The following is a 25,424-nucleotide window of genomic DNA, read 5'->3' on the forward strand; positions in this document are numbered from 1 at the left end:
AGCTGCCCACCCACATCCCCCTTTGGAGATGGGCTGAGGGAAATCACCCACAGCCAACAGGATGCTGCCCAGCAGAGTTGTACAAATGGCTTCCTCCTGCACCTCTGCAGGGTGGTTGGTTCCTGACCTAATTAGCCATGAGTGATGGTGTGAGCACAGATCTCCTGGCTGCTCCCAGCACCTCGGCCCTCACCCAGATTTTGGGGAGATCCCTCCCTGCTGGAAGAGACCCCTGTGGGGTGTCACATTCTGAATTGCCAGTGCTCCATCTGAGAGGCAGCTGGGCCGAGGCAGGGGTCACCCAGCTAAACCAGTGCACCTGGGGGCAGGCAGGGCATGCCCTGGTGCTGCCACCTGAGAGGGGACAATGCACCTCAACACCGTCTGACGGTGTTACAGCTTCATTTCTGGGCCCTTGCTTAACCCCTGCAGCACATCAGAGGCTCTTGTGAAATGTAATGTGCTGGAGCAGCAGCACAGGAAAAAGCTCTGCCTTCTGTGAAGCCAGACTGTTGCAGCGTAATTTGTTTTGTAAGATTTTGAAAGGCAGTGTTGCAATCTGTAACAGTAGAATAGTGGGAAGATGGTCAGGTGGTTCTTGGGACTTCAACAGACAGATTTCATGTCTGTGTGTTTTTGCAACACCTTTCTATAAAGGGAAACATAATTTAAAATATGATTACTTAGTGTTGTAACAGTCTTCTCAAACGTTTTTGCATTATGCAGAGATCATTATCAGAGGCTGATATTAACTTGCAAAGAATATTATGCAAATCATTCTCCTGTTCTTCTAAAAAGAAATTTCCTTCATAATGCAAAGCGTGACAAAAAAAATTGTGCAGAGGCTTTTGGCAAAATTACATTCAGAAGATGTAACAGTTTTTCTGCTTACTAGCACAATCCGTTTCTGCCTTTTGACTGGATTTGCTCAACTCAAGCTGATAAAGGCTGAATTTTAAAAGCAGGCTGGGGCTGGGGGGAGTGAGTGGTACCTCGTGGGTTCAGGGATGGTCAGGCAGGGTTTTTGTGCTGGATCTTTGTCTCCAGTCTGCCCTGGTGGCAGTGACAGGCTCTGATGCTCTCAGCTGCTTGGTGCTCTCTGGAATTCCTGGTGCTGCCTCCTGTTCCTGGGGTGGGGATGCTCAGCACCGCCCTGGGCACCAGCAGCAGCTCCGAGGAGCAGGACTGGGATGGATTCCACAGGGACAGACTGCCCAGGTGTCCAGTGCCACCAGTGTCAGCCTCTGGGTCACTGGGACAGCCAGACCACCCTGTGTGGGGTTGGAGCCCAGACACGGGCTGGGATGGGTGGTGCTGCCCCTGAGATCTTCCCTGAGCCTCCTTTCCCCAGCCTTGGCATCTCCCCGCTGTCTCTCCAAGCACCAGCACGTTCCTAGAGGTAATCCTGGCCCAGCTGAAGCCATTGAGGATTTTGCCACTGACTTCATCCCTGCTGTATGTATTTTTTGTGTGTGTTACAAACTGGCTGTGTCAGTTCAGAGCTGCCCCTTTCTCGCACAGAAATCAGATCGTGCTGAAATCGAGCTGATTGTTTCATAGGTATTGGCTGTTCTCCTCTTCTTATGGATTGATTGACAAAAATAGAGCCTGATAAATATTGTAAATGACTAAAATACTTGCAAGCTGTGCATCACAGGCAGCTTTGGAGAGGCTCTTTTGCTGTAGAACCCCGTTCTCCAGGCACTTAACACCAATTGGAGAAAACCAGGTCCTGATTTCTCAATACAAATGTGATTGGGAAAAGTCAGTAATATTCAGACATGTAGATTGAATTAAAGCAGCAGGGAGAGTTTTCACTAACACAGGAAATTTTCAGGCTCTCTTTTTGTGTCTGGTTAGATAACTCAATATTTAAAAATCAACCCAAATTAGATAAATAAGCTGGGAGTCGTAGTTAGCATTCGTCAAGCAACTTAGGCTGGATGTTCCAGCCCTGCCTGACTCCACCTCTAGCTGCAGGGTTTCCCTGTTATGAACGGGTGAATTCTAATCCTTGTTTATTCCCTGCTGCAGAGAAATGGATTTATCTGGAGTTTTCTGCCTTGAAAAGGAGCCCTGGGTGCAGGGGGTTGGGGCGGTGCCGTGTGGATTCCACCCTTCACACCTTCCACCAAGGCCAAATCCTTTATTTCCGTGGCACACAGAACTTTCAACACCCCAGAAGTGGCCCCAGGGTGTGGTTGTGACCTGGAAATCAGGGCAGTGAGGGGTTACATGAGCTGGCCCCGCTCCCCTGGCATCTCCTGGGCTCGGGATGGGAGCTGCTGGGGGGATCCCTGCTGCACCCTCTGCGTGAATTACAGGCAAAAGATGACTTTTTCTTTTTTTCAGCATTGCAAGGAAGGCTGAATCAAAGTAGGGAGGTGTTTTATTCCGAACAGTGTGGCGGAAAGGAATCTTTTTATCTTCTGGGTTTCTTTGTTTCCGGAATGTTTTGTAGCACGGACTTGTAGCAGAGCGGTGTTAAGCACATTCCTGCAAATCTCTCTCTGGTAGCCTCTAGAAAAGGGTGATGCTGCCAAAATCAAATCAAATATTTAGCTCAAAACTTTTTTTTTTTTTTTTCCCTTCAGAGGATGACTCTTTATGACTTTTTTTTTTTTTGGAGTTTTGTTGTATTTCTTAGAAGAGCGTTTGTAGTGTTCATCACAGGAGAACTGTTCCTGTTCATCACAGGAGAACTGTTCCTGTTCATCACAGAGGAACTTCTCCTGTTCATCACAGAGGAACTTCTCCTGTTCTTCCAGGAGAAGCTGTGGCTGCCCCTGGATCCCTGGCAGTGTCCAAGTGGACAGGGCTTGGAGCAGCCTGGGACAGTGGAAGGTGTCCCTGCCATGGATGAGCTTTGAGGTCCCTTCCACCCCAAACCACTCTGGGATTCTGTGATTCCCTTTGTTTTCCCCTTTTCCCAATTAACCTCTTTTTAGTCTGAGAGCACCAGCAGTGACTTTTACCCTCTGCTGCCCTTCTGCAGTCCCCACCTGCCTCACTCCAGCCCTGCTCTTCCCACCAGGCATTCACAAAACCAGAGCAGAGCCAGCATGAGCATCCCCTGCCTCAGCCTGCTGCAGGGAAACCCTTCCCAGCAGAGTGAAAATTGCCAGTGGTTATGGAAATGATGGGGCAGGGAAGAAATAGCATTCCAGGCTGGTTTAATTTGGGAGTGGATGTCCTGGAAATGTGGTCCAGCAATGCACAGCACAGGTTGTTCTAACGTGGATGTCGGGCTCGCCCTTGTGTGAGTGTGATGCTGCCTCATGATGTAGGAGCAGATATTATAACCTTGAAGAATCTTGTAGGACATAAAAGTTTTAATTAAAAATCCAGCTTGGTCGAGGGTATTTTGGTTTAGTATGAATGTCTTCATTTCTTTTGAAAAAAGAATTAAATGAAACCCTTAGTATTCCTTTTTTTTTTTTTTTTTTGATTCCTGCATATTTATTCTTGAAGTCGAAGCATTAGAAAATAATTGAGTAAAACAAAATCCACAAGGCTTCAAATTACCTCTAGCTTAATGTTTTATTTAAAAGGTTTGCTAACTGACATTCTTTATAATGAATTAGGTCACGAGGCTCCGAGGAGTGTTGTCGGTTTTCTTTTTTACATTTAAATTTGAGGCTGCTTCCCTTGAAACTTGGGCTCTGCTGCCAGAGCTGTGACTCCCTGGCTCAGGGAATCTCACTCTAATTATTCTCAATCACACCAGTGCAAATGAATATATCCATGTTTGGAGGGTGGAAGCGGTGTTGTCATGGCAATCTCCGTAAGGTCATGAGAAACTCATGGATATTGTTCTCTGCCTCTCCTGGGAGGCTCCACCTTTGCAGCTCTCTGGGTTTGGGGAAGAACTTTGAAGCAGGATCTTGTTGGGCTTGGGTTGGAAGGATTTGCTGCTTCCTTCTGGGGGTTCAGGAGGGCTTGTGGCTCACTGCTCCTCCTCCTCTGGGCATCACATCCTGAGTCAGGCTTGTTCTGGAATGTTCTGGGATCCTCCTGAACCTCAGGGGCAGCAGAAGGACCTTGGGTTGGTGCTGGTTAATGGGGCTCAGTGTGCTGGGGTTGGCTTTAGATTGTTGGGAGAGCTTCTCTTAGATTACTTCAAACTTCCTTACACTTGTTCACTTTGTAATTTAAAAAAAAACAAAACCAAAACCCCAAATAATAATGAGCCCCAAAACAACAACAGAACACCCAACTTTGTTTTTCTTTAAGGCCCTGTTGGGTGGAGCAACCTGGTCTAGTGGCAAGTTCCCTGTCCACGGCAGCTCTGATGATTTTACAAATATCTGGTGTGGAAGGAGAAGGAATCCACTGAAACTGGAATTCACTAAAATTTGAATTCACTAAAATTGGTGTTTTGCAAGTCTTGGCTGAGGCAATCCATGTAGTTGTGGTTTTCTGGTTTTGTATTTCTAAATTCTTTTTGCTTTAGAAAAAAAAAAAGAAAACGTGAGCAAAAAGAAATGTTATTGATAGAGAGCCATCAAAGCATTTTAATTTGCAAATAAATTCATGTTAAAACTGTAGTTATTTTGCTAACCCAAGACATAGATACATATGTGTATATAAATATATATATATATATATACATACACACCCCTATCTCTCTGAGCATTCCGACAGCTTTTGCACATCCCTCTGCCAGTTTTTTTTGGTGCAGGTGGCTTGGGCTGAAAGATCTGACATTATTTAATGATTGATACCAATATTCTACAAAAAAACCCCAAAAACTGACAGAAACTCTTGCACTTCTCTGGCTGCAGAGGAGCCTGGCTGTGCCCGCAGGGTGTCAGGTGAGTCTCTTGCATTATTTGTGTTATCTGCCCTTAATTGCTTCTGCTTGCTGAGTCTTTGGAGGTGCTGAGCCTCTCTGATCTTGTCCTCTCACACCCAAGGTGTTCTCACGCAGCAGGGGAAGCAAACAGGTTTCCACAGGGTTTTTCAGCTGGCAGGTGTGCCCTGCTGGCCCATCCCTGCCAGGCCTGCCTGGCAGAGCCCCTGCCCTGCCCAGGTGTGCCCCTGGCCTCACAGGGCACCTCTGCCCTGCCTCTTGCCTGCTGCTTTGACCTGACTTTCTCCAGAGCTTGGCACGCAGGTTGGGTTAAGGGGCTTTAAATTGGAATTTTAGGCCGGCTGAAGTGGAATTTTAGAGCTGAAGTGCAGAGATGAGTTGGTGTTGAAACGCTCAGCAAAGCACTAAGCAAGTGGAATTTACAATTAAAGACCTATTTGCATTTAAAAATCATTTCAGTTGACCTTCTGGCCCCCTGGCTTTCTCCTTGGCTGTGGGATGTCCATTAACACTTCCAGGGCTCCTGGACTTGCCAAAATCCCTCGGAGCAGCTTGTCCTGGTCCACTCTGCCTTGCCCACCCCACACCTGGAGGAGAGGCCAGTGAGCTGTGGGGGTTAAAACGTGTCTGATGAGGTTAAAAAAGGCACAGGGGAGCCTTTAATGCTGGGAAAACAATTAACTGCAGCTTCTGCAGTATTTAACAGGGCTTCAAACCCCTCTGATTATCCCTGGCATTGGCTTTTGTCGATCCTTTGGTTGACTACCGTGTCCCTTTCAGCTTTGGTGACAATAAAATGTGAGTAAGCAGAAAACTCAAATTTCTGAACGATGGCTCGTGGCAATTTCCTAATTTCCTGAGTGAGCACAGGCTTCTTGGAGTTTCATTCCTGTGCCAGAAAGACTATTTGCTCATACGAAGTTCTTCATTGTAATAGGAAAAAATCAATTTGATTACTTTCATGTCAGCATGCATGTCTAATGGCTTAGAAGTTATTGCAGCCATAAAATATACAGTATCATTTCTCTCTCACTCTGAAATTTGACAGGATTAATATAGTCAGCATGAAATCTTAGTCATAAAGTCGACCATAAGTGATGGTAAAATTAGCTGCTGAAATCGTCTGCTTATGGAAAGCATCTTCTGTTTTTCCTTCAGGGAAAAAATACCAAAGGGCTGCCGTGTGGATGGGAAGGAAGTGTTTGCTCTGATGGGAAGATGTCCATTTTATTTCATCTTCCTGGATCTGGGATGTCCCTGACAGCCCCAAGTGTGGCTTCAGCCCCCGTTCATCGCTGCTGGGGCTGGGTTTGTGTGAGACACAGTGCAGCTCACCCAGGGCCTGGAGAGCACCATCCCCTGCAGGGGCTGGGTTTGGGTGGAAATCAGGGCTTTTGAGGTCTGTCCATGGGCTCTGTGTGTTCCCCAGGGCAGGCTGGAGTGTGCTGCTCTGATTTATCTCATGCAGAACGAGCCTTGTGGTGGTTGAAAGGTGTTTTTTTCCCTTGTGGTGGTTGAAAGGTGTTTTTTCCCTTGTGGTTCCCCCATGGAATTGAGTGGATGCTCTTCCTCCTGGTGCTGTCTGCTGCCACCTCTTTGGTCACCCCTGTCCTCACACCCTTGGGAAGTGGCTGAGCACCTTCAGGGGGCACAGAAGGGAGCTCTGAGCTGAGATTGAGAAAGCTCTGCTTGAAGTTGAGTTTCCTTCTGCGTGGCTGCCCTGGGAGGCACGGCAGCCTCTCCTTCCTGCTCACCCAGCTCCAAACCTGCCCTTGGAAGGGCAGAGCAAGTGCTGGCTTAGGCAGGTCTGTGATCCTGCACCAGCCCAGCCTCTGAGCTCCTTCCTAATGGTTTTGTTTCACGATGTCTCATTTCAGCTGCATTGGGTAAGGTGCCCGTGCTGCTTTTTCTGCTTGTGAAGCTGATTACAGAAGGAATTAAGGAGCTTGGTATCTTTAACAGCAATGAGCTGCTATCTTTAATATCAGCTTTAAAATTAAACCAAGGGAAGGCATCATCCTGCTTATGGACATTAATTGCCCATTCCAGAAGGTCCCAGAGCTGGCTTTTCTTGCCAGCTTGGCTTTGCAAGGGGAAATTTCTCCTGTTCCTTGAGCAAAGACACGAAGTTTTGCTCCTCTGGGGGGAATCAGGGGTCCCTCAGGCTGCCCCCGGATGTTCCAGCTTGGCTGGGAGCTGTGTCCTGCTGGTTTCACGAGTCCTGCCTGCCTTGGCAGCCCCTGGTGAGAAGTTAATATCTGGTCATTGCTTTTGGCTGCATCTCCAAGGCAACTTCATTCATAGGCAGCCATGCCTGGGTGACTGACTCCAGCTCCTGTTACATCCCCCAGGAGCTGTTAACTCCTTCAGTGCAGGGAGCAGGCACAGAGCAGGTGGATGCCATGAGCTCCCAGCAAATCTGACCTGCTCTGTCTGCTCCTTCCCAGAGCCTTTTTCAGCATGGAGAGGGCAAAGAGCTCGTTACTGTTTAAGATCCTTCTCAGTGCAGAGAGATCTCAGACTAAGTTTGTTTCTCCTGGAATTATTATGCTTCGTTGTCCTCTGGTTTGGGCAGAACGTTGCCTTTGGGATCTGCACTTACTGCAGAATTTCACTGGGGAAAGGGAGCTTGTCTGTTCTCTGCAGCACAGGGAAAAATGGAATTTTGCATTTCATGCAAAACCAAGGGAGGGTTTTCCCCCATGGGGCAGGTTATGAGGTGAGACCACCACGTTCCCAGGTGTGTTCAGGATCCATGAGCCTGTGAGATGGAGGTGTGCAGGTTAAACATGGACAGGTCCTGCTCCCTCACTGCTGTGCCTATTTCTGTGTGAGTTCTCCAGATCCACATTTGCAGCCTCCAGAGACTGCTTCGATTCTCACCAAAAGATGTAGGAAGGAGGAAAAGGAGCCAAACTCTGGGCTTTTTGCTGTTTGTTTCTCTCACAGCAATGCAGAGAGGTGCTGTTCCAGGAGAGGATGATTTGTCCTTAAAATCCACAGTGCTGGCTGGGATGGATCCTGGAGCAGCAGTCCCCAGGAAAGCATCCATCTCCAGGGGGAATGGGGCTGGGAGAGGGGCAGAACAAGTCCAGCTCAAGCCAGCACCAGGCAAAGCTTGGCTTGAACTTGCTGAGCATTGTAAAACCCTGGAATGGTTTGGTTTGGAAGGGACCTGAAAGCCTGTCTTGTTCCATCCCTGTTCCAAGGGCAGGGAACAGGGATGCTGGGCTGTGCCCTCTTCCATTGGGATTGGAGTCCATGCTCCCACCCTGGTGCTCCTTGGAGGGGATTTGGCAGGAAAAGCTGGCTGGGTTTCACTGGACACATCCCTGCAGCCCAGGTGGGGCAGCTCAGCAGGGATCAAGGGCAGGCTGGCTCTGGGGGTGGCTGAGACACACAAACCTGGCACCTGTTCATTTTGGGATGCGTTTTGGGAGATGTGTTAGGCTCAGGGAATGGGACACGCTGGGAATGCGAAGGTGCTGGGCTCAGGATGCTGCAGTGGGACAGGGTGGGACCTGTGGGAGAGTTCATTACACATGGCACAGATGGTCCCAAGGAGCTGGGGGGCAGCTTGGGTCCCCTAAAACCTGGCCAAGCTCCCTGCTCCAGGTGCTGCTCTCCCTTCCCAGGGAGGAAAACCTGCTCTCGGACTCTTATGGAGCTGCTATAACTCTCAAATTTTAATAATAGATTACCATTAGTATCAGCCTTATATAATGCACAGCTCATTATTGCTTACTCAGAATAATTTTGCAGCCTCCTTATAGAACCTTGGAACTTTATTTGCTGAGTATAAAATATGCAGAAATGCATGAATAGTTTTAAGACTTGGTACCCTAAACTAATACAGTGTGCTGCTTTTTTTTTTTCCCTGCACCATGATTGAAGTCAAATTAACATATTTACCTTCAGTGCTCCCAGGAGTAGCATTAAAAAATTCAAGAGGTGATTCAGAATAGTCTCCGATTTGCTGTGTTTAAAGCTGGATTTCATTTCTCACTAAAACCATGCAAACACTTGACTCCCTTTCAGCTTTGCAGCCTCTTTGCTCCCCGTGCAGGTCCTCAGACTTACCAACAGATGGGAGCAATATTATTACCACTGCCTTCCCAAAAGGAAGCTTTTTATTTTATTTTATTGGTTTTTCAGGATGGTGGAGAAAGCAGGGCCAGAGAGTAAGGGAGGAAATGAGTTCTAAGAAATGGCACAGAAGTGTGGCTGCTGTTTCAGGCTGGAGCAAGGAGAAGGATGCAGTGTGGTTTCTGTCTTTCCTAGGGCAAATCACAGAGCCTGATTTTGGCTCTATGTTCCCATTTTCCCAGGGAAAAAAAAAGCTGTGTAAAGGCCAGGGTGGGAAATGGGAACTCTTGCTTTATTGCCCAGTCGTTTGTTTATTCTTACAAATGCCACCTGTGCCATCCTGCTGTGCTTTGGTTTGTCCCTGCAGCTGTAGGGTGCAGGGATGCAGATCCTGCTCCAAAGCCCCCAGGCTGCTCCACCACCATCTCTGTCTTTAAAACATGCAAGTGCTGCAGGAAAACCTTTGACCTTAACACTTTTCCTGCCCCAGGGAATAAATATTCCAGGGAGGGGGTCTGTGAGAGGAGGCTGGGTCTGGTCAGTACCCTCTGAGCAGGACAAACCTGCACTGGAGAGGCTGCACTGGGTTTTTTCCATGCCTGCTGCTAGATTAGGAAGTTGTTTCAGCAGATGTTGTTTCCTAAGAAAATGGGTTAATGCTTGGTGGTTAGAATGGTGTGGCAAAAAAGCTTATTTGTGTGAGGCTTTGGCTAATTGCCTCGCAAGAGTTACAGAGCGTTGCAGCAAATTTCCTGGATTTCGCAATCGCCACGGTTCTGGTTTAACTGGCCAGAAAGATTTGCAAAAATACACAAATAAATGGGAATATAGAGGTAAAAATCACTGGCTGGCATGCTGCAAAAACCTGGAGGGGCTTGTGAAGAGGTCTTGAGGTGTGAGCAAGTGGCTGAAGCTTGGGATCTCGGGGTTTTATGGAATTCCTGAATGATTTTTTTTTTTTTAATGGGCATTAAAGCTCATCCTATTCCATCCCCTTTCCACTGTCCCAGGTTGCTCCAAGCCCTGTCCAGCCTGGCTTTGGACACTTCCAGGGATGGGACAGGACTGCTGCCCACTGCTGCCCTGGCTCATGGGACTGGTCCCAGCACCCTGATGGAGCTGGGAGCTGCTTTGAGCTGGGATCACAGGGAGGAGTTTCCATCTGGAGGCAGGGATTTGGTAAATTGGGCCAGGAAAATGCAAATCAAGTGTTGCTGTTTCTAAGGGCATCACCATGAAAAGACTTTTACTGCATCAGAAAGCACCACAGCAAGGAAAGGAGCTGGTGGGGCTGGGAGGGACCTGGGGGGCTCCCAGGGAAGGGTGGCCACTCCTGCCATCCTGTGCCATGGATAAAACTCTCTCTGGGCCAGAATTCCCAGATCCACGTGTCAGCACAGCTCTGGGCTGGGGGCTCTGGCATGGGCCAGCTCTGCATCCCCCAGTGCTGCTTCAGTCACTAATTCAGTTCTGTCTGAGCAGCAGCCTAAACCAGGAATAAATGGACTTGGCTCCAGAAACTTAGCACTTAAATATTTTCCCAGGCAGGGAAAAAAAAAACCACCAACATTTGCTTTCCATGCAAAACATATAAATCTTGGCAAAGCTCCCAAAGTTGTGTGTTTAACTGTTCATATCTGTGTGCTTGTAGGAGAAAAGTGTTAATTCCCCTGCATAATTGTTTTCCTTTCTTAAAAGGAAGCTGGAATGTTTGTGAGGAAGACATTTTAAGCCAGTGGTGGGGATGAAGGAGAGTGAGGTTGGGTGAGGAAAGGAAGCACCTTCCCCTCATTCCCTCCGTGCCAGGACTAACCACAGATGCTGCTTTGACTTGCTGTGTTTTGGGGCTGTTTCTGCTTGTCTGATGAGTTTTAGTGAAACATGGATCTGGTTGTTGGTTTCTTTTTAATCCTACCCCAGTACAAGGGCTATTAGTGGAGCTTATTTAAAGTTAAAATTGTGGATGCTGCATAAAACTCAGCTCTTCCCTCCTTCCCAAAGCCCTGCAGCAGGTGGATGCTCCTTTATTTCCTGCTGACCCCATGACAGACCCGGCTGTCGTTATTCAGAGATGCAGAGATTATTTTTGTATAAAATCCCTGTTTCTCAGGAAATCCCCGAGGAGATGCTGAGGAGCCCCTTCCCTGGGGCTGGGGTGATGCCCAGCTCACACTGGCACCACGCTGTGCCCATCCTGGGGGTGCAGGACAGGGTCTGTGCTGACTCTCCTGCCTGCAGCAGGCCAGCTTGGAAATTTTCCAGCCCGCTGACCCTGCATGAGCGCTGTGAGCACACAGTGGATAAAAACTGGGGGATAAACCCACCCAAATCTCCCCTGCAGAGGGAAAAATCCCAATAACCATCCTGCAGCTTCTCCCCACTGCACTCTGTGCCTTGCTGTCCTTGCAGTCCCCGTTCCAGAGCTGGAGATGTTTAATTTATTTGTGTTCTAACACCTCTGTGTTTCATAACAGGAATCACTCCTGGGTTTGGCCGGGAGGCAGTGGAGCTCCCTGTAATCCAGGAGTGAATCAAAGCAACTTTTTACAAAACAAGATTCTCTCTCACTGTTGCAAAAGAGCTTTGGGGAAATCTGGTTTTTGTGGTTAAGGATCTTACTCTTGATGCACAAGGAAAATTATGTGTAGCTTTTATTTGGCCCAAAGGATTCTTACAACATTATCCGTATTTCCTTTAATTTGTGGGATTTCTAGTAAATGGGCTTAAAAATAGGTCTGGGCAAGATGCCAGGGTACATAAGAAGAGCAGAAAAGCTTTGCAGGCTGTGAGCTGCTCGCTTTCACTTCTCCCTGGGTGCAGGCTGGGGGCACGGGGCGGTTGCTCACCTTTTGGGGTTAAATTTAATGATGTCTCTGGAATCCTTTGGAAGTTGAGATGGTGGAAAAAAAATCTTTTAACTCTTTCTTAGAACTGATGCAGTGTAGTTGCTGAGCTGGAGTGGAGTCTGGAAGGGGCAGGATGAGCTGCAGCACCAGGGCAGGGCAAGAATTGGGGAACTCTGGACCCGTTCACGGATGGGATTTAGGGACCCTGGAAAAGCAGCGTGCAAGTAGGAGCAGAATATGGCTGGAATGTGCTAATAACAATTTTTATCCATGGATATCGAGGTGCTTTGCAGATATAAAGTCTTCTGGTGCCTCTGTGAGATGGGGGAAGTGGGGTCAGTTCATCTGTGCAGGTAAAAACACCTCAGCCCTGTTTGCCCCCAGGGTGCAGCCTCAGCTGGTGCCAAGCTTTTCCCTAAAAGCTGATAAATTGGGTGCTGTTGTGGACCAGTCCTCCAGGGTTGTGGTGGTTGGACTGAAGTCCCAGGAGCCACTGCCAGCAGCACACAGTTCCCCAGGATCCTTTCTGGGGGAGGCAGGTGAATTTGCTGCAGCTGCCATAAAAAGGGCTGATATTTGGGATGTGTCTGGAGGGAGCACAGGGCTCACTGATGCCAAACCTTTCCATGGCAGGAGAGGAATGGGCTCTTGAGCCTTTTCCACAGGAGTGGTGCCCCACTGAGGGGCAGCTCCTGCCTCTGAGGGCTCTTCCATGTTCCAGGAGAAAACACAGCAGAGAGGAACAGCCTGTGCTGCCTCTGCCTGCTTTTGGTACATTGTGAGCAGGAGTTGTTTGTTTCCTTCTGGACGTGGAGCTGCTGAGTGCCAGCACCCCAAAAGTTCCCTCATTAAACCTTGGGACTGAGCAGCTCCCAGCCCCAGGGCTTTCTCCTTCCCTCTCCCAAATCCAAAGCCCTGACCTCCAGCCAGCCCAATTAGCACAAGTTCAGATTCGAGCTGATGTTTCAAATTTGCCTCCTTTGCTTGAGATCAGCTTTCCCAGGAACCCTGGAGCAAAAGGCTCCTGATGTTCCTCCAGAGACCAAGGTTAAATGGGCAGCTGCTGCCCAGCCCCATGGGAAGGGCAGGGCAGGGCAGGTTTTTGGGGATGGTTCTGGGGAGATGGACTGGCACTGGGGGAATGCTGCTGGGTCTCTCGCAGGGCTGGGGCTGGGATGTGTCAGCTCCTGTTTGAAAACAGACAGCGTGAGCCCCTTTGATTTTTCTTTTTAAAAATAATTGGGTTTGTGAGCATGATTGGGGGAGGGGGGGGGGTGTTTAAAAATTTTTAACTGAGAGCCAGCAAATTTAATATTTTCTGTGTCTTGGCTGTGTTGTGATTTACATTTGATTTTAGGCATAATTAGAAATGCAAGTGGAGCGCTTTGTGTTTTACCTCTGCTCCAACTATTTATGGCATGATATGCAAATGAAGCGAGCTATGAATATTAAAGATTAGAGTGTGTTACAAAGTATCACTGTCTTTAATGAGTTGGGTAATGGGCACAGGCTGTGGAACATGGAGGGATTGGTGCTGCGTGCCGCTCCGCAGCCCGGCTTTGGTTGCATCCCAGGAGAGCAGGGCTGGGATTTAAAGGCTCTCCAGCCCCTCTCGGCTGCAGTAGGTAGGTGAGATTCCCCAGCGTTCCCATGACAAAGGAGGCTGCAGCTGAGGGCTGCTGATGGATTATTTCAGCGAGGCTGTTGCAGTTCTTGTCTAGGTCAATCCGTTTCGTCTGCGGCAGCGCTGGAGATGGATGTGAGAATATGAAAGCGCTCGCCGACCTTTCAAGGTGCTTTGCAGCCATGGGAGGGAATCTTAAACACAAATCCTGCCAAAATGGAGCTGCTGCTTCCCCGGCACTGCCACCCCAAGCAGTTCCTTCAGCTGCTCCTCCGGGATCAGGCTGGGAGGCAGGGAATTATTTGGGGGGTTATTGACACCTCTGACGGAGCATCTTACCCACTGGAGAGCAGAGGGGTGGGCATGGGGCTCCTTGGATTAACCCCTTCTGGGGGCAGGAGTCAGGACAGCCTGCTCGTAGCTCTGAATCACTGCCTGCTTTTAGCTTTAGGTCTGGGTTTAATTCTAAATCAGCAACTGGTTTTAGCCCTAAATCACTCACTGGTTTTAGCTTTAAATCGGTCACTGGTTTTAACTGCAAATCACTAACTGGCTTTAGCCCTAAACCAGGCACTGGTTATAGCCCTAAATCAGCAACTGGTTTTAGCCCTAAATCAGCAACTGGTTTTGGCCCTAAATCAGTAACTGGTTTTAGCCCTAAATCAGTAACTGGTTTTAGCCCTGAATCAGCAACTGATTTTAGCTTGCAATCAGTTACTGGTTTTAACTCTAAATCAGTAACTGGTTTTAGCCCTAAATCAGTCACTGGTGTTAGCCCTAAATCACTAATTGGACTTAGCTCTAAATCCGTGATTCTATCTCTAAACCAGTGACTGATCTTATCTCTAAACCAGTGACTGGTTTTATCTCTAAACCAGCCTGGAGAGCTGTAAAACAGGAAGGGTGCTGTGTGTTTTGGGGTGCACACAGCGGCTCCATCCAGGGCTGCCCTGCAGAACCAGCTCTGCTGGGATCCCCGTGGGATGCAGTGGATGCTGGGGGGCTGCAGGAGGGGGGAAAACCCTGCCAGATACAGAAGGCAACGGATTTTATTCCAAATGGGGCTTGGGGAGGGTGGGCGGTGGGGAGGGAGAATGAAGCATGCCCCAGGGAGCATGCTTTTCAGATTTGAGGTATTTAAATTACAAATTTTGATGAGGAAGATTGTCAGCAGTATTCAAAACAGTGCTTAAATTCTTTTGAAACACTGTCGAGCTGTGCTGTGGCAGTTGAAAAGTTTGGCACACAAGAACTTGGCCCAGAAGTTGCTGCTTGGGTTTTTTTCCTTTAAAACTCAATTCATCTGTATTCAAGTATCCCACATGCTTAAGGAAAAATAACCCCACCAGGCTCATACTGGTTTGAGACAGACCCTTGCCTGCAGGAGAGGCTGCAGAAGTGATTGATCTCTAATATTAGAGGGTTCTGTGTTGGTTAATCAGCATTAATAAGTATTTATACTTGGAAAGAAGAAAGGGTTTTGCAGTGTTTGTGTCTGCTCAGGAAAACAACCAGCAAACTAAACTGGGGTTTGGCATTTTTGGTGTTTCACTGGATTATGAGTCCATATGAATTAGATAGACCTGTTTCTATTTTTGGTCAGTGTTTGTTGGTGTGGGACCAGCTCAGGTTGTGAGCACTGGGGAGACTTTCTCACTCCAACCTCTGACCTCTCTCTGCTGCAGAGTTTAAAAACCCAGATTTTAGGGGGCTCTCCCAGCAGCTCAGAACCATCAGATGGTGGATGTAGTTTAGCATATAATATATATATATAAAACCAATATATTGATCATACATCCTCTGTATTATGATATTTCATATCCGTAATCATCAGCAGTGTATATATAATCCAATATTCTGGGCTGCAGCGTTGTCTGGGGGTGGTTTAGGGTGTGATGCAGAAATAGGCACATTCTGAAGCTTTGGGCACAATGTGTTGCCCCCAGTGAGGGGTTTTGCTGCAGGAGGAGAGGAGGCAGAAATGAAAAGTCCGTGTTGAGGCTCCTGTGCTCCTGGGAGCAGGGATCAGTCTGGGGGGGGTTTCCCCCCAGGGAAAGGGGAGACAGAGAATTCTTTGCTGGACTACAAGCAGTAAATGCAATATATAAAAAAAACAGGTTTTCAGCTTTGCCTCCATCTGCCTGGGCAAAGTGGGTGTCAGGCTGGGGTGGCCACCTTGTGTCCCCAATTTTGGATTTCTCAGGGGTTTTGCTGGGTGACCAAGCCCCTCATTTTTGAAGCTCCTGTGCCAGTCTCATATTTGCCTGTCTGAGCCCAGAAGCACAGAGTTAAATTTCTGCAGTCTCTAACTTCCCTTGTCTGTAAGCTTCTCTTTCCATTAAAGATCAAGCTCAGATGCAATTGTAGCTTTGCTTTATTGAGTATTAAAAGTTTAATGTATAAATGTCTCCCTTCACCAGAACTTTTTGGCAGCCCTGAAATTCCTACAAAACCACAAAGATCCCAATTGCTGCACGGGCTCAGTTGCCCTTGAAGGGTTAATTATACCATGTCTTTTTTTTTTTTTTTTTTAAGCAAGGAGAATAAGCTGTAGCCAAAAGTAAAAGTCATTAATTTTAAGACAGAGATGTAAGCAAAGTTTCCTTCCCCTCTGCAGGTTGGTCAGGGTAGGCTATGCAGTAATTGAAAAGTAAAGGCAATTGAATTACAGGCTCCTGTCCAAACCGAGTGCGATTTCTTCTTCTTCTTTTTTTTTTTTTTTTTACAACCTCCATTGCATCAGAACTAGGCAGTATTCCTGATGTTCTCATGTGTGTTAATGCTGACTCACAGACTAACTTGCACAAGAAAAAAAAACACACAGGCAGCTCCACCATACTAGGTAATGAGCTCTAGCGAGAAGCAGCGTCTGATGTTTTGTAAGCTTTTTTTAATTGACCTTTTAAGATATTTACTTTATTTTAAAGCTTTCTGTTCCGTAGTGGCACGGTGCTAGGACTGAGTCATGCATGTTATATATTGCTAGCTCTGCTGTTGTGTACTAGGAGTGAGGAGAATAGGATTCAGCATGGCACTTGTCTTTTTTGATGTGTTACGGATGGGAATTAGTGCTTGTGGTGGGATGCTGCAGGCAGGGTGATGGGGTGCTCTGTGCTTTCCTGTGGCCATAACTTACTCGGGGTCTTGACTTTTTATTAGATGGCAAAATACTCCGTTCTGCAGAATAATTGTATTTTCTAGCCATGTCTCTCCCTTCTCCCTTCCCCTTGCAGCAGTCTGAGAGAAAAAAAAAAAAATTAAAATGTTGCATTTTCTATTTTTGCTTCTCTTTGCTTTGAGAGCTCTTAAGATCAGTGTTAGGGAAGGGGGGAAATAAAAAAAAAAAAAGCAGCCTAATTAAATAATAATGGCAAAACCACGCTTTGCCTTGGCTGAATGACGGCACTTTCTGGAGCTGCCGGGTGGGTGACCTCGAGGAGCCGCGGTGCTCCCGGGGACGGTGACTCACCTTGCAGCAGGACAGAGCCGGGCTGCGCCGCCACCGCGGAGGGGACGCGGGGCTCTGCGGGGTCCCTGCCAAGGGGGACACGGGGCTGTGCTGGGGAACGGGGAGAGACCCTCGGGGCTGTGCTGGGGATTGAGGAGAGACCCTCGGGGCTGTGATGGGGATTGAGGAGAGACCCTCGGGGCTGTGATGGGGATTGAGGAGAGACCCTCGGGGCTGTGCTGGGGGACTGGGAGAGACCCTCGGGGCTGTGCTGGGGGACTGGGAGAGACCCTCGGGGCTGTGCTGGGGGACGGGGAGAGACCCTCGGGGCTGTGATGGGGATTGGGGTGAGACCCTTGGGACTGTGCCAGGGGATTGGGGAGAGACCCTCGGGGCTGTGCTGGGGATTGGGGTGAGACCCTCGGGGCAGTGATGGGGGAATGGGAGAGACCCTCGGGGCAGTGCTGGGGATTGGGGTGAGACCCTCGGGGCTGTGATGGGGGACGGGGAGAGACCCTCGGGGCTGTGCTGGGGATTGGGGAGAGACCCTCGGGGCTGTGATGGGGATTGGGGTGAGACCCTCGGGGCAGTGATGGGGATTGAGGAGAGACCCTCGGGGCAGTGATGGGGGACTGGGAGAGACCCTCGGGGCTGTGCCAAGGACTGGGGGAGAGACCCCTTGGAGCTGTGCGGGGTCCCTGCAGAGAGACCCTCGGGGCTGTGCTGGGCTCCCTGGGACTGTGTGGGGTCCCCATAAAGAGACCCCTTGGAGCTGTGCAGAATGACCAAGAGAGACCCTCGGGGCTGTGCCAGGCACCAGGGAGGGACCCTGGGGCTGCTCTGGCGTCACCACAAAGAGACCCCTTGGGACTGTGCCAGGGGATTGGGGTGAGACCCCTCGAGGCTGTGCTGGGGTCCCTGGGACTGTGGCAGGGTCCCCACAGAGAAACCCCTTGGGGCTGTGCCAGGGTCCCCTTGGAGGGATGCTTGGGGTTGTGCCAGGGTCTCTGGGCAGAGACCCCTCAGGGCTGTCCTGGCATCCCTGTGGCTGTGCCAGGATCTCATAGAGACCCCTCGGGGCCGTGCCAGCTCCCCAGAAGGGATGTTTGGAGCTTGGTCCCCAGGGAGAGCCCCCAGGGCAGTGCCAGGGTCCCAAACTGAGCATCCAGTACCCCTCCCCTGGCAGTGGAGCTGCCCACACCTCCTGAGCTGCAGCATCAGCAGGATTTTAATTCACTTTTCCACCTTTCCTCCCCATTTTCCCCTACCCAGCCTCTGGGGCTGTACTTTCTGTGTGAACTTTGAGGGCTCTGGAGCCGTGGTGGCTCTGTGCTGCGTGTCTGCTGCGTGGGGGCTGCCCGTGTGTTACTGAGTAATATTTGCAAATTCACTTTCTGCTCTTAATAAGGCAGAAATAATCTTCTTTCACCCATTGCCACTGGCTGCTACACTAAAAATAGGGTCTGTCCGCGCCGCTTGCCACTTGCAGCATTTCAAAAATAAATACTTTGGAGCTGCAGATACCAGTGCTGCAGGAGAGGAGGCTCTTTGCCATTTGATTACTGAACTTAACCTTGTTTTCTCCCCCTGTGCAGGAATCCAAACCTGTGCTCCAGTCCCTCTCCCTCGCCCTCCTGGATTCTCTCACCTGGAGGAGGGGATGCTCAGTTGTTGGGGTGGGGGTGCAGACTTTGCATTTTGGCTCCTTGGCTCCCTGGCACAGCCTGTGATGCAGGGGTGGGGGGAATATGCTCAGCCTAGACCTGAAGTGCATCTTATTTGGCTTTGTTTGGCTATTTATTTTATTTAACTCTTTGGTTTACTGAACTATTTTATTTAACTCTGTATTTTATTTGAGGCATTCCAGCATCTCCGGGCTCAGGGAATGACACTTGGCCACTGAGTTTGCAGTGAGCTGTTGCATATTTTCCCCTGGGTTTTTACATTTCCTTTGCATTAAAAAATGGGGAAATAACCCCCCAAACCCTGCAGTGAGTGAGAGCAGGGCAGGTGCCACCCCTGTGCCTGGGGGATTGGGTGGCTTTGGGGACCCCCTGCCCAGTGGGTGACATCCCCCTGCCAGCCTCAAACCCAAGGGTGGGATTTTCCCCCCCTCTCTCCTCATTTACAGAAGAAAGGGAAGTTTCCTGTGACCCTTTGGGGCCTTCAAGGGCAGGACTTTTCAGCTCTTTTCTTTCCTGGGGCTTTGGCTGGGGGGGTGGAAGCCTTTGGCTGCTTTGTCTCCCACCCCCAGAGGGTCCCTGTCCCTTTGTCCCTGTCCCAGCTGCTGCCCAGCTCACCTTCCTGGGGAGCTGCAGGACTTGGGGGATATTTGGGGGGTTTTGGGGGAATGATTCTCCACCCAGTCTCTCTGTTGTTTGGCTCAGAAAAAAAGACAATTTAAATACATTATCTAATTATTTCTGATTACTCCTGGGGGAGCTCTGATGGCAGCATCTCATTCTAGGTCGATGCTTTTTTCCCTTTGTTGCTGTTGCCTCGCCCTGACCTTTCAGGCCTCAGAGCAGGGAATTAGTTTGGAAAAGAGCAAACCTGCTTTTTTCTTTCCTCCAAAGCAGATGAATGCAGAAACTGAGAATTCCCAAACTCTCCTGGAAGTTGTCTCAAATAACAGCTGCATTTTTTATGAACATCTTGTGACAAAGGCTATGACTTTACAAAAATCAGGCAGAGGTGTACAGATTACCCTCCAGGATCCACGAGCTGCAGAAAGAGGCTGCCATCAGAAAACAAAATGATGTTTTGCTTGAATGGTCACATATGTAAAATGATCGAGGTGGGGGGTGTTGTTCTGCTTTTAATCCAGTTTTATCCAAGTTTTCCCATTTGGATATGTCCTGTTGATGGTCTGTCACCTGTAGGACACGCCAGGCCAAAGGGGACTGGATTTTTTGGGGTGATGGTCATGCTGGGGGCTCCTCCTGCACCTTGGGACACAGCTCAGCTTGGGAGATGAGACTGGAAAAATACAGTTTACATCTGTAATTGCAAAGGTCATTTCTCCTGCAGCACAGCTCTTCCTGTGTCAGATGGGCTGAAGCCATTTCAAACCCTTCAAAAGTTTCTTGGTGCTCTATTTAAAAGAAAAATGATCATATTTAATAGAGGAATTTTAAAGTTAGAAATTATCAAGCTTTATTGCATTTGCTGTCTAATCACAGAAGCTTTTTGTTGCTGTTGTTTTTAGGGAATGTGAGGTTTGGTGGTGAGCAGGTTCTCCTGGGCTTTCAAGACTGTTTTATTCTATTTTTTCATGATTTGGGGTTAGTGGTGGTTTTGGGTTGGGTTTTGGGAGGCTTTTTCTGGTCATAAAAAGGAAGGGGCAGAGGGAGGAAGAAGGGAAAATTCCAGCAGTCCTGGTTGATGGTTTATTGGGGTGGTTTGGGCTTTTGCAGCTTCCTTGTGTGGCTTTGCTCGTGTTCCTTGATGCTCTTTCTAAACCAAACACTGTTACTTCCCCCCCATGTCCCTGGGAGCTGCATTTTGGGAGGGACCAGTTGTGTGCAGCATCTGCGTTCAAACTCTCCTGGGAGGTTTTATCTGAGATTTGCCAAAGATTTGGAATGCTGGGGCACTTTGTTGCTTCTCTCTGGCTTAAAACATACCCTAGACCAGCCCAATTTGGTGCTTTTAGAGAGAGACAGGGGTTGCTCCTGACAAGCCTGTTTGTTTATAGAGCAAATTCTGAGTAATATTAATAATTGATATTTATTTTAAGTTTGGCTTGTTCTGTGCTACCGAGCTGTCCTTGGCTGGTCCCACACATCCTGCCCTGCTGGGTCCATCCAAGGCCTCCCTGGTGTCTTCTCCAGCTCTGAGGGAGCCCTTCCTGGAAGGGAAGAGGAGGAAATCCTTCTCCACCCGTGTTCTTCCCATCCTCATGGAAAGATGAGGCTTCCTTAGGTGCCTGAGCAGTGATGTTTTTTCGGTAACTCGGGTTTTTCTCTGTGATTTTCACAGATCCAGAGTGGATCTTTGTTTGCCAGGGCAGATTCCATCCTTTCTCCAGCAGAGGTGGGTGCTGTCCTGCCTGGGAGAGGTTTTGTGCTCTCAGGCTTGCTCGTTGTGGTGTCACCTCTGATCTCCTCGTGGGATGTGACCTTGGTCCCCTCTTGGCAGCACCAGGCAGGGACCCAGTGACCTCCTGAGGGGTTGGGATGAGTGTGGTGAGCATTCCCAAGGTGGGGAGCCCTGCTGTGGGAGCACAGAGCTCTCCAGGTCCTGTGGGATTTGGGGCACCCATGTCACAGGGCTTTGCTGGGAGAGCGGCACTTCCCTGCCCTGGGCTTGAACTTCATGCACCAAACATCCCTCTGGATGTGGAAGTGGAGCTGTGAGCAGGATCAGGAGGGAAGGGTCAGGCTGGAGCATCACCAGCCCTGTGCTCCCTGCAGTTATCCTGCTCTGGGGATGGCCTCACCTCTCATCCCTGGAATTTGAGCTCTGTGTGACCATCAGAGCGCAGCAATTGAACCAAACCCGAGGCCGATGGCACAAGGAAAAACGCTCTGGGCAAGGGAGAAATAAGCAAAGGGAGGCCCCACCCTCTTTCCCAGAAAAAAGCACCAAACATGCTCAATAAATGCGAAGGTAATTTAAAATCTGAATCCAGGAGACAATGTGACTGGGATTTCATTACTTAAGCAAATGGATTTGCTTTTAGTGGATTCAGCCACAGACTGAAAGAAGCTTTCCCCAAGGGGTAAACATTTTTCCTGCATTTGAAAGGCTTTCTTGTATTGGGGAGGGGGGGATCTGAGGGGGGCAGGAAGCAGGACTGTGGCTGCCCGAGGAGCACCTTTATTTTGGGCAGATCTGGGCATTCCCAAAGCTGTGCTTTTGGGCAGGTGCTTTTGGGGAGCTCTTGGGGTGGGATGCTGGGCCAGGTGGGAGGATGCTGGGGGGATGCAGAGGTTGTTGAGGGGATGCAGAGGATGCTGGAGGGATGCAGGGGGATCCTGGGGGCATGTGGGGGTAGTGCAGGAGAATGCTGAGGCCATGCAGGGGTGATGCAGGAGGATGCAGGGGGATGCTCAGGATGCAGGAGGATGCTGGGGGGATGCAGGGGGTGCAGGAGGGTGCTGGGGGGATGCAGGGGATGCTCACCAGCCCTGCTCCCTGCCTTCCCCTGGCCGCAGGAGTTAACCAGCAGCAGTGCCAGCTCTGCAGACTGTTTGGAATAGTTTAAATGCTTTGACACTCTGGATGTACTAGATGGCAGGGGAGGCAGTTTACAGCGTAATTCATATGCAAAACTGCACTATAAATTTAAAACCTGTCTCAGTTGCCGTGGCACCACTAAGCATTTCATCAGCATACAGTACAGTATTTCTGCCATCTTTGTTTGCATTGCAGTGACTCATCAAAAGTCTGTCTTGTACCAACACTGAGAGCATTCCTCTGGCACTGATATTTCTCTGTTTTTAAAGCTTCGGTTTGAAACTGGCATTTACTTCAGGTCCCTAATCAAAGGGCTCTATTCATTGCAGAGAGCAGCCTGAATGTTAATCTGCATCCGGCCTATTCATTTAGATGCTGTGCGCTGCCGGGGAGATTTGACTTGGTAAAAGCTTGAGCTCCAGCAGATACAAACCTAGCGCTTGATACTATATTTTATTTTCCCCCTCCCCCGAGCACTCGGCGGTCGGGGCACCGGAGCCCCTCGGCAGCGGCGCCGGGGACGCTGCTCAAGGTACGTTCGCTCCCGGCCAGGCAAAGGCACCGCGAACTTCCTCGCTTGGAAGAATTTTTTTTCTTTTTTTTTTTTTTCTTTTTTTTTTTTTTTAACCATGCAGATACAATTAAATTGGCTCCGAGTGTGTTCCCTTTTCTTCCTGTTACCCCGTGGCCTTGCAGATAGGACTTTTTTTTTTTTTCCCCTCGGCAATGGGAACAGAGCAGCTCTTTGTGGGTTATTATTTTCTTTCCAGAGAATTTTTTTTTTAATATTTCTCAGATAAACTTCTAATTTTTTTTCCTCCTTTTCTATATATAAAAAAAAAAAAAATCGTTCTTCTGAGCTTTCAGTATTAGTTAAAGGTAGTTTTTTCTTCGGTGGTATTGCAGGCAGGCAGGATTTTAAATCTCCTGGACTGTTTGGGGAGGGAGCACGGGGGGGCCTGGGCTCGGTGCATCCGCAGTGATTTGCTCCGCTGGAGTTTCAGCGCCCAGGCTGCACCAGCGCTACCTGCTCGGGCTCTGCGCTCCTCCGGCTCCCTTCCAGCGCCAGGCTCCTTCCCGGGAGGTGCAAGCGGGAATTCTGCCCATGGCCAAAAGGTACGGCTGGCCCTGGAGAGCGGCCGTGGCGGGATGCGGAGCCGCCGCCCCCGGCCCGGGGTCGCTCGCAGGGTCCGCGCTGCCGGTACCGGTACCGGCGGCACCGGGCTGGCGCCGGGGCTCTGCCCGCGCCGGGGGCCGCGCTGGGGCTCCCCCTGCCCCGCTCGGCGTCTGGGGGAGGAAAATACGAAGACAACTTGGTAGGCGGCTCGCTGCGGCAGGCACGTTGGTTTGTTTTATTGGGGCTCAAATATCTGGCTTAATTTGGAGATAAGCCTCGTTTTGTTGGAGGATAAATCTGTTGAGAAGGGGTTTAACTGTTGAAACGCTCCCTCTTTCTGGTGCAAATGGGAAGATTGCTTTTCAAAGTGCTTTTTCCTGGGAGCTCTCGCTCCGGCAGAATCCTGTATTTATTTCGGGCAGAACGGCACATTGTTTTATAAATATCTTTTCTGTAGTTTCAACATAGCTGCTGGTTGTTGTGTTTCTTATATAATGCTACCGAGATCTGTCTGACTGCCTTTCGTTTGCTTTACTGTTCTCTCCCATTATCGTTCAGATTTTCCTGCATAAAGTAAAAACCCCCGGGGGAATAAATCGGTGGTGCTTATTTAAACAGACCACAACTCGAAGGAAATACTTGCTTTTTTTGGAATATCCTTTGCCATCCACCAGTGGCATTCCCAACGCTGCTCGAAACCATCGATAAGTAATTTTTGCAAGCGATCGCTTTTCCGCCTTGGCTCTCGGAGCTCAGCTTTGATGTCGGGCGAGGTGGGTTCCTTTGGTGAACTGTCTAAAACCCTTGTTCCTCTCTCCCCTGCCTTCTCCGTTTTTCAGATGTGCCCTACTTTGGATATTCCTGCATTGAATGTCTGAGGAGCTCCGGCCGATCCTGAACCATGTCGCAGATGTTGCACATAGAGATTCCCAACTTCGGGAACACCGTTCTGGGCTGCCTGAACGAGCAGCGCCTGCTGGGGCTCTACTGCGATGTCTCCATCGTGGTGAAGGGCCAGGCCTTCAAGGCTCACCGGGCGGTGCTGGCCGCCAGCAGCCTCTACTTCCGAGACTTGTTCAGTGGGAACAGCAAAAACGCCTTTGAGCTGCCGGGCACCGTCCCCCCCGCCTGCTTCCAGCAGATCCTGTCCTTCTGCTACACCGGCAAGCTGACCATGGCCGCCAGCGAGCAGCTGGTGGTGATGTACACGGCGGGCTTCCTGCAGATCCAGCACATCGTGGAGAAAGGCACGGACTTGATGTTCAAGGTCAGCTCTCCGCACTGTGACTCTCAGACCACCATGATCGAAGACCCCAGCTCGGAGCCGCAGAGCCCCTGCAACCAGCTGCAGTCGGCCTCGGCGCCCTACGTCATGTCCCCCTCTATGCCCATCCCGCTCCTGACGCGGGTCAAGCACGAGAACCTGGAGCTGCAGGCCCTGCCCGGCCTGCCCGGCAAGCGGCCCCTGGAGCCCGGCGCCCGGGACGGGCCCGGCGGCGCCGGCGCGGCGCCCCTGAAGCTGTCGCGAGTCTCCTACTACGGGGTGCCCAACCTGGCCACGCTGCTCCCCAACGTGCAGCAGGTGCAGTACTCGCAGGGGGAGCGCACCAGCCCCGGCGCCAGCAGCATCCCCACCACCGACAGCCCCACCTCCTACCACAACGAGGAGGACGAGGAGGACGACGAGGCCTACGACACCATGGTGGAGGAGCAGTACGGGCAGATGTACATCAAGTCCTCGGGAGGTTACTCTGGTAATGGATGGCTCTCTCTCTCTGCTTGGGTGTTCTGCTCCCTGGCTGGGGTTGTGTGGGCCTCGTCCAGCCACCGTGGGCAGGTTTGGGTTGGTCGCCGGGTTTTTGTCTTTGGGGGTTTCATTTGTTGGTTTTTGCCCGCGTGGTGGGCTCGGTGCCGATGTCCAGGGGTGGCGTGGGCAGGTCCCCCCTGCCATCGCTCCCCAGCTGGGAGGCTCTTTGGATGAGAGGCTGTATCATCCACCAGCCTTTGCTTCTTGGCTGAGGCTGCCAGCGAGCAGCCTGGTGGTTGCACCAGCCCTGTGCTGGTGACATCCATCCCGAGGTGACGGCTGAGCAAACCTGCTGTGTGTCATCCATGGCAAAGGAGGCACCGGCCCTTTTGGCCCAGGGTGAGGTGGTCACTCTGGGAGTGTCTCCTGTCCTGGCTTTTTAGAGTAAGAGTTTCTAAAAAAATTACGAATGTGGGATATTTGGAGGAAGGGAGAACATCAACTAAATAATTTTTGTTGAGGTTAACTAGGAATATCTGCAACAGGAAGGAAAGATGGACTT

The 25,424-nt window shown here is 49.9% G+C and overlaps 1 protein-coding gene across 2 annotated transcripts in view; it reads left to right on the forward strand.

Moving 5' to 3' along the window:
- The window catches only part of NACC2 (NACC family member 2), a 52,230-nt gene that overhangs the window by 10,318 nt on the left and 16,488 nt on the right, over window positions 1–25,424 (forward strand). The window contains exons 1-2 of one of the 2 annotated variants that reach the window (XM_084219485.1): window positions 23,010–23,114; window positions 23,955–24,869. In XM_084219485.1, the coding sequence (XP_084075611.1) occupies window positions 24,017–24,869 (853 nt within the window). In that variant the 5' untranslated portion in view covers window positions 23,010–23,114; window positions 23,955–24,016. Of the gene's footprint in view, window positions 1–23,009; window positions 23,115–23,954; window positions 24,870–25,424 lie in introns of those variants that run through there. The other variant, XM_084219484.1, reaches the window with a different exon arrangement.

This window comes from Fringilla coelebs, assembly GCF_963513975.1.
Source record: "Fringilla coelebs genome assembly, chromosome: 21".
NCBI lineage: Eukaryota > Metazoa > Chordata > Aves > Passeriformes > Fringillidae > Fringilla > Fringilla coelebs.